Below are 12,394 nucleotides of genomic sequence, written 5' to 3'. Positions count from 1 at the left end.
GTCACCAACCCCAATTTTGGTGGTGGTGTGGTGATGCCAAACCGTGAGGACACAAGGAACAAACCCCCTGGCCCCAGCAGCACCCTTTTCTCTCTCTCTCTAGTGTGAGAGAAACAAAACCAGCAACAGATCAAGCAAACAACCCGGCCCAAGCAAAGCAAAGCCAGGCAAAGGATGCAAATTGCAGGTTGTGCAAGCAGAGGAGAGAGAGGGAAAAAAACTTGAAGGCTGTCAAAGATAGAGCACACACTAACCATAATCATGAATGGGCCCAGTTCCCAGTGTCCCACCACCACAACCTCTCCATCTCTCTCTGGAGAAACTGGAGGAAACGGGAAAAAAACAAAAGAAAATGCCTCAAAAGCGATGGAGGGAGAGAGAGGAGGAAAAGCTGAGGAGAGAGAGAACAGGGAAAAAGGATTGGAGAGAGAGAAGGGTGGGAGTATCAAGAAAGGGAGAGTCTTTGGATCCAAGCGTGCTCCCCCTCAAGCAACTCCCCCTCCCTCCCTCCCTCTCTTCCTCTTCTACCCTCCTCCGGTCAGCGTCCCTGTTGACCGCGCAGCGCCACCCCCGTCGCAACGGAACGGGCTCTCTCTCTCTCCTCTGCGCGACCACGCAGCCCACGACGACCCTGTCCACCGCCTCCTTCCTATATATAACTCCTCTCCGCCCTCCCTCGCCATTACGGACACGGACAGCCCCCGCTCCCCTCCTTTCTCTCCCTCTCTCCCCCCTCACCCAAGAACTGCAACCGCGCACGGCTCGCCACGAGGAGCCTACGTACGACGCCGCATCCAGAATTCCAGACAGGCCATGAAGACGAGGCGCGGCGCGTGCTACTCCTACCACGCGGCGGCGGCCGACGGCCCGGAGGCGCACCGCCGGAAGAGGCGCCGGACGGCGGCGGCCGAGGGGTCGCCGGCGGCGCCCGGCGCCCCAGCCGGCTGCGGCGGCGGCCTGGGAGACATATTCGACGAGCTGCCTGACGATCTCGTCGTGTCGATACTGCGCGACGTGGCGGCGTCCGCCGGCTCGCCGGCCGACCTCGCCGGCGCCATGCTCACGTACGTGCCCTGTCGCCTGGCTGGAGTCTCGTGAATCGATAAATCGTCGGATGGCTGGAGTTCTTACGGGGGGATGGCTGTTCTGGTGTGCAGGTGCAAGAGGTTCAGGGAGCTCGGGCAGAGCAAGGTGGTGCTGGCGCGGGCGTCGCCGCGGTGCCTCGCCGTGCGCGCCAAGGCCTGGTCGGACGACGCGCACCGCTTCCTGCAGCGCTGCGCCGACGCCGGCAACCTCGAAGCCTGCTACCTTCTTGGCATGGTAAGGATACGAGAACCAACTACTTATTAATCTTGCCGCCGCCGGCCTCCTCTGCGCCGCTTACTTTGCCATGGCGATCGATGGTACTGACGGAGCTCGCTCGCTCGCTCGCGCGTGCTGCAGATCCGGTTCTACTGCCTGGGGAGCCGCGGGTCCGGCGCGGCGCTGATGGCGGCGGCAGCGGTGGGCGGGCACCGCGAGGCACTCTACTCGCTGGCCGTGATCCAGTTCAACGGCAGCGGCGGCAGCAAGGACGACCGCGACCTCCGCGCGGGCGCCGCGCTGTGCGCGCGCGCGGCGTCGCTGGGCCACGTGGACGCGCTCCGCGAGCTCGGGCACTGCCTGCAGGACGGCTACGGCGTGCGCCGCTCCGTGCTGGACGGGCGCCGCCTCCTCATCCAGGCCAACGCCCGCGAGCTCGCCGCCGCGGTCGCCGCATCGGCGGCGGCGCCCCCGCCCCGCGCCGGGTCCGGCAACAACAGCGGAGGCGGGAAGGCGGCCTCGCGGCGCCACTCGTGCCTCCTGAGCGACTTCGGGTGCCGCGCCGCGGCGGCGGCGGCGGCGGGGGAGGCGCACGTGGCGAACCGGTTCCTGGTGGACTGGTTCGCGACGCGGCCGCTCGTCCAGGCGGCCGGCGCGGCGGGCGCGGGCGCCGGGACGGCGGCGGTCTCGCCGGAGGACGACGGCGCGCTCCGTCTGTGCTCGCAGGAGCTGTGCGGGCGGCCCGAGACGCGGCGGCATGAGTTCCGGCGGTGCTCGGTGTGCGGCGTGGTGAACTACTGCTCGCGCGCGTGCCAGGCGCTGCACTGGAAGATGGCGCACAAGGCGGAGTGCACGCCCATGGAACGATGGCTCGACGCCGCCGCCGTGGCGCACCTCGACGCCGACGCCGACGCCGCCGCCGCCGCGGTGGCCCCGGCGCCGTGACGCCCTGCGCTGGCGAGGCGTCGTCCGTTTCCGGTCACTCTTGTTAGGCATTCATTAGCAACGCCAGTTTTTACCGCTCCCCCCGGCCGGGCCGTTCTTCAGTTTTTTTTTTCCTTCTTGCTGTCGTTTTTCGCCCCCTTCCTCCTCCTGTAAGCTGTACGTACATGGTTGGTTGGCACGCTGAGGTAAACATTATGGCGAAGCGAAGGTTTCACCGAGCAGCAGGCAGCAGTGAAATCTTTTTCACCGCTGGCTGGCTGGCCCGTGACGAGGCGCAGAAGCGAACGACGTCGACGAGAACCCAACCAAACACTGCTGGAGTAAAAACCGACCGCGGCCAGCACGGCCGTTCCTGCCGTGGCCTGTTCGCCCAGACGCGACGAGGCGTGACGTGACGTCGAACCATCACCCTTTCTCGTGCGGCGCGGCGCTCGGCACGGCATGCCTCGCCTGCCTTCCCTCCTGCGCTTTCTGTTCCAAAAGGCGGGGCGAGAAAACGCCAGCGCGGCGAGGAGCCGAGCCAGAACGATGCGCCTGCTGCAAAAGTGAGGCCGGGACAGCCGCGTCGCGTCTCGGCCCATCCTGCCCGGGAACGCGACAGAAGCCGTTGCTGGCGGCGGAGTGGCAGCCCACGGGGGAACGCGCGCGAAGCCGCAGACCAGCAGCGGTCTCCTCCAGTGCGCCGCACGCCGGATACGTGCGCGGGCGGGCGAGCGAGGAGCGACCTGACCTGCCGGTGGAAATATCTCCGGCGCTCGGCTAGATGCGGCGTCCGGCGCGAGCTGGTGCCGGCCGAGGAGGCCGCCGCCGCCGCCGCCTTGATCGCGTGGAGGTACGGTGTGGATCCGGTGCTGCGGTGGTGTGGCTTCCCGTCGCGGGGCTGCAGACCCGCCCGGATGGCGACCGGGACGTCTGCGCCCGCGGCGAGAGACACAACGAGGAACGAACGGGCGCACTGGGTACACGCAGGCTTCCCGTCATCTTCGCTCGCTGGCTCTTCCTCACGGGTCGACCCCGCCGCGGCGTCAACGCGCGTGTGGCGTGCGCCCAGTGGCAGAAAAAACATTGCGGTGCCGCCGTGGAAGTCGTGGGCGGGGACGGCGAGCCTCCCGGCTTTCACGTCTCTCGTTGCCACGAGACTACTGTGATGCTGATACGCGACCACAACTGCTGAGGCAACTATAGACGGTAACAGATAAAATCTACATGGATAATAACTTTGTAAACCCGTAGCCGTGTGCTAAAATCCGTGTTCACACCTACACCCGCAACCCGTCACGGGCACGAAACAACGCCCGTAACCGCTATCCGCGGATATCCACATACCCGCGGGCACGCCCGTTGTGACACCCTAGGTGTTAAATATAGCAAGCCAATAGGAAGAATATTTTGTATGTTTTGAATGGTGTGAAATTTGAGTAAAGTTATGGAAATAAGGGTATTTATGTAATTTTACAAAAGTACAAGTCCTTTTATGCAAATTATTTGAAGTACAAAAGTAACTTCCCAAGTTTACCAGGGGTTAAAGTGTAAGAATGCAAGTCATCATTACATTACATGAAAACTTGCAATTGTGTCCAAAACTACATAAAATTTACCTTAATAAGGATAAAACTTTAGTAAGTTTGATTTTAGTTCAAAGTTTTAAAATAAAATTTTGTATTTTGAGTTTTTGAACTTGAACCCTAAAGCAATGTTGTAGGGTTTGAAAAATTCTACAACTTATTTTGATCATTTTCTCATTAGGCTTTTGAATCAGTGGGAAATTTCGGTTTACAGTGAGGTCCCTGGACTTCTATGTTTTTGCAAACCAGTCCCTCGGACCCCCTCCTCTCTTTCTTCTTCCTCTGGCACCCCTGCTCTGCCCCTCTGCTCCTCTGCTGCAGCACCACCGCCCGCCGTTTCCGGCCGCCCCTCGCCACCTCCTGCTGCCCTTCACCTCCACGCGTCGCCCCCAGCTCAAGCGCCGCCCTAGCCTCCTCTCTTCTAGCCTCCCTGCGCTTGCCACGCCACTTTTCCCTCCTGCCTGAGCTCCCGCCGAGCGCCACCGCGCCGCCGCTGTGGAAAATGCCGGCGCCTCCTCCCTCCACTCACTCATTCTTAATTTGCCCGTGGGCTTCTTCGGCTCAAGCCCTTCCCATTCCTTTCCTTTTCCTTTGCCGCGCACACCCCGAGCACCAAACACCACCGCCGCCCCCTTCCTCCACTCCGACGACCCTCTGTTCGCCGTGGGCCGCCGCCGTCCGCCTCCCATTGCCCACTACGACCCCCTGGGCAGCTTCCCCTCACCCCACTGACACTCCCAGGCCACTCCTCGTGGTCGGATTCCCACCGGAACCACCTCGCCTTCGTTACCTCCTCGCCGGTGAGTTTCTGTTCCCGTTGAACCCCTCCCTCCGCCCCTTCTCCGTCCAATCCAACCACCCCAGTAGCTTCCTCTCCTCCTGCTGCAGCTAATGGACCAGAGCTTGGCCGCCTTCCTCGCCGACGAGCCCCTCCTCGCCGCCGCATCGGCCGCCGTGGGAACCCCACCTCCGGTCACCCCCTTTACCTCCCAAGCCCACCCCTGGACGTGCCTTGAGCTCCTGATGCTCGTGGGCCCATCCTTCTCCACCCTCCGCCGCCCTCCTCGCCGGAATTTGGCCGGCGATGTCCATGTCCTTCTTCTCCGACGAGCCAAGGGCCTATTTGAAATGATTGGAAAAGTTCCAAGGGCCTTCCTGCAAGATTCCAGAGCCCCCCCCCCCCGACAATTCAAAGCTGTAAATTTTAAAAATATGTAGTAAATTGTAGAAAATTTAGAAAAATGTCAAACCAGTTGGGTTTGAATCCTTGTGTTAAATACTACAGCTTTTGCATTATGATCATGAGATGAATATGTGTATGTTATGCTGTGATTAAATTAGTAGATAATGGGTACTTTAATTAGATCTTTTGATCCATAGCAGTGCTGAGGCTCAAATTTGAAACCTGAGATGTATGTGCCATAAGTAGAGTTGCATAAAATTTGGAAGCTCAGCACAGCCCTCTAGCTAGGATGTTTAGATAACTTTGCTTTATGTTGATAAGAGTTTCCTGATTTAATTCTAGATGCATCTCTTTATGTTTATAGCTGAAAATTTATCTTATCTTTATTTCAGCATGTATAATCCAAGATAAAAGTTTGAGAGTCACAACCCTAGTGTAACTTCAGTAATGAATTTAAGCTTAGATTCAAAGGAAATTCATGAACTCTAATTCTAGTTCATGAAAAATTATGAAAATAAAGAAAAATGATGCCTTTGAGTAGTGTAACCTGTTCACAAAATTTCAGAACAAGATCTTGTGTATATCTACAGTCATAAATAACTCTTAATCTGTTAGTGCTGTTTTTGTTTATTTTTGTGGCATAGTTTCTGTGAAGATAAAATCTTGATAAATTTACATTGCCTTAGACATAGCTTTATCTGTAGCTGTAAAAGTTTCAACCCCAGTGCTACAGTAGTTTGTTCTATAAAAACGAAACATGTTCTAGGTGTTAACTGTTTGAAATAATTCTTCTGATTTATTTACTGCATAAAATATTTTGAAAATTTTAGGGTAATTCTGATTCTGTTTGTTCTGTTTGTTATAATTTTTTCAGCATCAGATCCTAATCTTAAGATCAGATGCTTATAGTTTATAAACCATATCTATTCGATTAAAATGAAACCAGCCCTAGTTATTTTATGAACTTAAACATGTTGTTTAGTGTAGTTAACTAGGTTAGTTTATACTCGATAAATGACTGCCTAGTAGAAGAATGAATGATATATTTGATGAGTGAACTATATTTTCGTTGGATTGCAACTTTATCGTGAAATAGAATAAAAGTCTATGCATCTTCTAAACTGCATCGTTTACATCATATGTAGACTCGATGCTTCTCGCAGACGGAGATTATCAGATCCTCCTGAAACCCGAAGTGGAAATTTCTGAAGACCCCGGGAACGTCGTCGGAGATTTAACTGAAGCCCCGCACCCGAGTCCGGAAGAATTTATTAACGTCCCTGACCCCAGCCTCTCCAGTGAAGGCAAGCCCCAGTCATAAACCCACTACATTATAACACTACAATTCATATATATATATATATATATATATATATATATATATATATATATATCTACCTATGTCTACTTGTGCATTTAAGTTCATACGAGTTATAATGAAACCCTAGTTGCACATTGTCAGGTACCTATGTATTGAATAGAACTTGAGTCCGACTAGTGCTATGCTAATAGGACCGGTAGAAGTCGAGTGATTTTCTTTCACTCGCGCGATATAGGAATTGGTTGCTTACAATCCTGCAATCACTATAAGGATGACGGACGGGGTTACGTGCAGTATCATGGAAAGGAATGATACCCCGTCTGTATTGATGAATTTGGTTAAGGTCGCAGTGTGTGGTAGTGGCGTTAAGCGTTTGAAAGTACTAGCCACATGCCGTGAAATATGGTAAGCGGGAAAGTACTAGCCACCACGCGACTTTTATTTTATGTTTACACGCACCGACGTGTGGGAGTACGTTCTGCAGAGCAGATGGGAATGCGATCATACAGTCGCGCTGTAGACGTATGTCCTGCACATTGGATATGCGTATGTTCCTGCAGTCGCTTGTGGTGGCATTGTTCCACGACCCGGAATGAAAGGTAAACGGTTGCTTCGGAACGACCTATCGGTGTTTCAAGCGTGTGAGTTAGGTTTACCTTGCAAGGGTTGAAATTCAATTCAGAATCGTCCGTTTCTCGCGGAGATTGAGACTGCTTAATACTTCTGCCACATAGAGTAACAAGAGCAATCTTATGATGAGTAATACTAAGGTATGCTTTAAAAAGGCTCTACCTTGCTTGAGTAGTTACAGGTGCTTACCTAGAATGGTTAAAGGAACTAGAACCTGAAAGCTAAAATATGAAATTAAGGACCTACTCTTTATTGCTTTTCAGCTGAGACAAAACCTAAAACCCTATTAAAGCCTTCATGGTCTAGTTATGGCTAAGTATACCTAATTCTGGGTAAGCCTTGCTGAGTATTAGAGTACTCAGCCTTGCAATATGATTTTATTTTAGGTAATGTCCCTGAAGGCCCTACCCTTCCCATGCCTTGGCCCTATGCTCTGTCCGATGGTTGGTCCGTGGAATGGGACCCATCCCTGGCCAACACTGATCATACCTAGTGATGTCATGCCAGGGCTTAGCATGATGTCCATATTGGCGACGTGTATAGTTGTCGTGTTTTACATTCCGCTGCCGTGGACATAAAACTTTAAACTAGTTTGTAATAATTTCCATCAGTTTGGAACTTATGCTACTTTTGTAAACGCGTGTAATATAAATGCCTGTGATGTAAAATATGATGGCGACTATATCTCTGGACTCGCCTTCGTGCGGGGTACCTTGTTTGATCCTGTATTCGGTGGTTTATCGGGATGTTACCCGACAGGCCAAGGAGTTACATCGTTTGAAGTACGTTAGAGCCCTTGAGAGAGGACTTGCGTACTTGAGCCCATGTAAATCAGGTTGGTTCTGCCACAGCTGGTATCAGAGCTAACAAGTGTACACCGGACATATGATTAACCTTAAAAGTGTTTTTAGTATAAAATTGGATCAACTAAGTATTTTACAAAACTATGTTGGTGCCGTTAAGGATTGTGCTTAGTACGTAAAGCTCTAGGGTAATGTTTAATATGGGAATTAGAGGTGGCTATAGTATATGTATATAACTCTGACTTCCAGCACTACTTTTCTGTTAAACCTTAAATTTATGCACAATCAACTTTACGTTCTGTAACGACGCCTTCGACGATGAGTTAAGAAGGTAAGGATCCTCAGCTAACTGGGGAGTTAGCCTTCCCGTCGGTGATGCGAACCGAACGCTGTTTCTCAAGCAGTGGCCTACTTGAGATGCTGCCAATGTACCAACTTCGGTTGACTATATTGGGAGTATATGGTTAGGCGCAGGGTATGAATAGTAATACCCCCGCATTTTGCGGTATCCCGTGAATATGTTGTTTCGATAACATATGTTAACGTCATCTGTACGGCGGTAATTGTACAGATGCTGCTTCTATAGTGAACAGTAATGTTTGAGGACGCTTTCATGAGTGCTGGCATGAAAGATTCATATATATTGTAGTTTTCTGCAGGTACGCTAACCACGGTTAAATAGGCTAAGACGAATAAGAATTTTCGACTAGCTATTATAGGGAGAGACGAACATATTGTGCCACCGTAACTAATCACGTAAGTCCAAACATATTTGGCAGTTATTTTGAGTTGTGAGGACGCGTAGTAGGTGCATGCATATTCCTTGATTTGATTGAATGAGTGGCATGGTTTGTTGTTTTAAGGATGTCTAGAGTGTTGTTAGTCACTAGTACAGCCTTGAAATGGTCATACCGACAGTCTTAGGGTTTAATGTTTCGGCCTTTATCGTTTCATCCTCAAGATCTATAACAGCCCTCTGAATTTCAGACTTTGCTGTTATCAGAATATGTTATCTTGTTTCATTTATCTTGTGAGTTTTTAGCCGGATAGCTGCATTCCGGTCATTCCATAAGTCTAACTCACATTTTTCCGCAGTCTTCTCAAGGTGTATGGTTGAAAACTTGTAATCTCACCATTTGAATCCTTGTTTCAGATGGCAGAGCTTTCAAGATTCTTTTGGGATTCCGCAGGACATGCTCATACCAATGCTTTGCATTGGGAGGGTTTTCCTCGTCTTTTGTGGGAGTCCCTTCAGATGTTTGGCTACACCGAGCCTCCCCCTTATGATGGAATAGAGTATGATGAAGAAGGTGTTCCTCGTTGCAGAGTAAAGATGACTATTCCTCCGCATCCTACTTTATCTCTGTGGCAGCCCATTGAAGTTAATGTGGTTGGTCATCGCCTCGCTGATACTTTTGAAGCGGCAGCTATGGAAGCTATCCATGTCTTTTGCGATCAGCATCCTGAGGAAGTTGCAGGACATCCCATCGGCTTATTTCCTGCAATGGATTCTCGTGACCCAGAATGGACTTTCAGGGTGACATACTGTGACCACTTACTAGGAAGTCTGGCCGGAGAGACTCTACGCACTGCAGTCAGATTTATGAATGCACAGTACCGCTACCAGACACTTCAGCAGCACGGTATATATCGACTGACCAGCATAGCCCAAGGGTATTGTAATCAGATTGGCCGGCAGAATATGCAGATTGAGGAACTCCAAGCCACTGTCACTGCCAAGGAAGAGATTATTACACAGCGGGATGAAACCATTCAGCATCGAGATGATCAGATTGTAGAGAGCGATGCTCTTATTGTTCAGCGCAACACTGTCATTGACTTTCTCCAGGAGCAAGTTCATGAGCTCAACTTTAATCTTGGCCAAGCTATTGACCATATCAACATGCTTCATGAGCAACTAGTGCAGCCTGTTGTTGATGAGTTTGAGAGTGAAGAAGAAGAAGAAGAACCTGAAGAAATTGAAGGAGTCTCCGAGATCGACTCTGAGCATGGAGATCCTATTCTTAGTCCCCATCATTTCTCTTCCGGCAGTCAGTCATCCGTGGGCAACCTCGATGACCTTTAGTCTCGTTTGAGTTGATGACATCCTAGGTGTATATAGTGTAACATAGTGTGACATGGGAGTAAGTAATTAGATGACCTACGGGCCACTTGTTGTAGTATATGTGGCAAACCTATGTACAGTTTGGTTTGTAGTAAGAAACAACGTGATGTAAGATCGAATAAGTTTCAGTTGGTAATGTAAATCTGAGTTGCTGTTTGGATTGTTGAGTTAACACTTTGTGACTTGGATTTATTACCCTGCACTGTTCCAGTATATGTTATGTTGGTACCGTATGATTTCTGAAAATGGAAGCAAGTATTGGTAAATGCTAATGGACAACTTCTATATTTCAGATGGTTGGCGCTACGCGCGGAACCCCGGAGGGATTCAGACCAGATCAGGCTAGTGGTTCACAACAACCACCTCCACCACCGCCAAATCTAGCGGAAGTGATGACCCATCAGACCGAACTCCTGGATATGCTAGTGCAGGCCTAGCAACATCAGTTCCGTCCTCCTCAGTGTGGACGTGAAGAGTATCCATCGGCTGGTTATCAGGATTTCTTCAGTACGCAGCCCCCGCTCTTCCATAAGACTGAAGAACCCCTTGATGCAGATGCGTGGCTCCGTACCATCGAGTCCAAGTTTGTATTACTCTCCGTCCCATGCTCCGAAGCAAACAAAACTCTCTTCGCAGCCCAAGAGCTCCGTGGTACTGCTCGCATTCGGTGGGACAACTACTATGCCATGCAACCAGATGGACATGTCATCACCTGGGAAGAATTCAAGGCCGCCTTTAGGGCGCACCATATCCCGGAAGGACTCATTGAGCGAAAGCTCAATGAATTTTTGGCACTTACCCAGGGAAACCGCACTGTACTTCAATACGCACAGGCTTTTAATCACCTGTGCCAGTACGCGGGCTATCATGCTGACACAGACGCCAAGAAAAGAGATCGATTCCGTCGCGGACTGAACACCAAGCTAAAAGAATGCTTGAATCTGGTTAGGGCTGATAACTTCAATGAATTAGTCAACATGGCCATTACCCAAGAAGATTGTATTTCAGCCCATCATGCTGAGAAAAGGCAGAAAGTATTGACTGGACCCTCGAAATTACAACCTTCGAGGTATCGGTTGATCCAGAACCCAATTCCCCGAGCTCCGCCCAGAAATGTTCCAGCAAGCAGGTGGGTAGCTAGGCCTCTTCAGCAGCCCCAATTCAACAGGCTACCAATGCCTCAAACTTTGCAGCAGCAATGACCATTCGGTCCAAGGTCGAACCCCCCGCAGGTTAATCAAAGGAATAACATCAATCGATGTTTCAACTGTGGTAGTCCGACACATTTTGTTAAAGACTGCCCGCAACCAAGAAAAATGTTCCCCGGACAGGCCTCCAACTCCAACTCCAACTCCAACTCCAGGAACAAGGGCAAGAGGCAGGTTATGCAGGTCCGTCAAGGAAGAGTGAATTTCACTACTCTATCAGAACTTCCGGAAGGTGCACCAGTAATGACGGGTACATTTACTCTACACCATCACCCTGCTATTGTACTTTTTGATTCTGGTGCAACCCATAGTTTTATCAGTACAAGATTTGGGACCAAAATAGGTTTGGACTTCTACCCCACTAATGGAACTTATATGATAACAACCCCTGGAGGTAGAATTGCATCAAATCAAATTTATAGAGGTGTACCAATACAGTTGAGTAGCACTCTAATAAGAACAGCCTTAATTTCATTAAACCTAGAAGGAATGGATATTCTCCTAGGTATGGACTGGATGACCAGACATCGGGTATCTCTAGATATCTTTTCTCGAGTAGTTGAGATAGATTCCCCAGAATATGGACATACTATTCTTCATCTTCCACAGCAGGAATATATCAGCTCTTGTGTGTATGCTATAGAAGGAATCAAGTTAGAGGACATCCCTGTTGTATGTGAGTACCCAGATGTTTTTTCGGATGAATTGCCCGGAATGCCTCCAGATAGAGATGTTGAGTTTGTTATAGAGTTACAACCTGGCACAGCCCCATTTCTAAGAGACCCTATCGTATGCCACCCAATTGGCTAGCAGAGTTGAAACTTCAACTTCAGAAACTCTTTGATAAGGGTTATATTCGTTCAAGTGTTTCACCTTGGGGATGACCTGCTCTGTTTGTTAAGAAAAAGGATCATAGTCTTAGACTTTATGTTGACTACCGCCCCCTCAATGCTGTTACTATTAAGAATAAGTATTCTCTTCCCCGCATTGATATCCTATTTGATCAGTTAGCCGGAGCCAAGATATTCTCCAAAATTGACCTTCGCTCTGGGTATTATCAGATAAAGATTAGGCCAAGTGATATTCCAAAAACAGCTTTCTCCACCAGATATTGACTCTATGAATATCTGGTTATGTCCTTTGGTCTTACCAATGCACCGGCATATTTCATGTATCTCATGAACTCTATCTTTATGCCGGAACTCGATAAATTTGTCATGGTTTTTATCGACGATATTCTGATCTATTTTAAAAATCTTGAAGATCATGCTAGACATCTTCATGTTGTTCTTCAGCGTTCGCGAGATCACCA

The 12,394-nt window shown here is 50.0% G+C and overlaps 1 protein-coding gene across 1 annotated transcript; it reads left to right on the top strand.

Moving 5' to 3' along the window:
• Nucleotides 1–663: 663 nt before the first annotated feature.
• On the top strand, nucleotides 664–2,449 carry LOC112899021 (F-box protein At5g50450-like). The gene is made up of 3 exons (XM_025967353.1): nucleotides 664–1,064; nucleotides 1,158–1,320; nucleotides 1,444–2,449. Exons 1-3 carry the CDS (start codon nucleotides 814–816, stop codon nucleotides 2,245–2,247), a joined length of 1,218 nt encoding a protein of 405 aa, XP_025823138.1. The 5' UTR covers nucleotides 664–813; the 3' UTR covers nucleotides 2,248–2,449.
• Nucleotides 2,450–12,394: the final 9,945 nt, after the last annotated feature.

This window comes from Panicum hallii, chromosome 7 (genome assembly GCF_002211085.1).
Source record: "Panicum hallii strain FIL2 chromosome 7, PHallii_v3.1, whole genome shotgun sequence".
NCBI classification, from domain to species: domain Eukaryota; kingdom Viridiplantae; phylum Streptophyta; class Magnoliopsida; order Poales; family Poaceae; genus Panicum; species Panicum hallii.
Note: the sequence above shows the minus strand (reverse complement) of the source record. Positions and strands in the feature narration are given on the sequence as shown.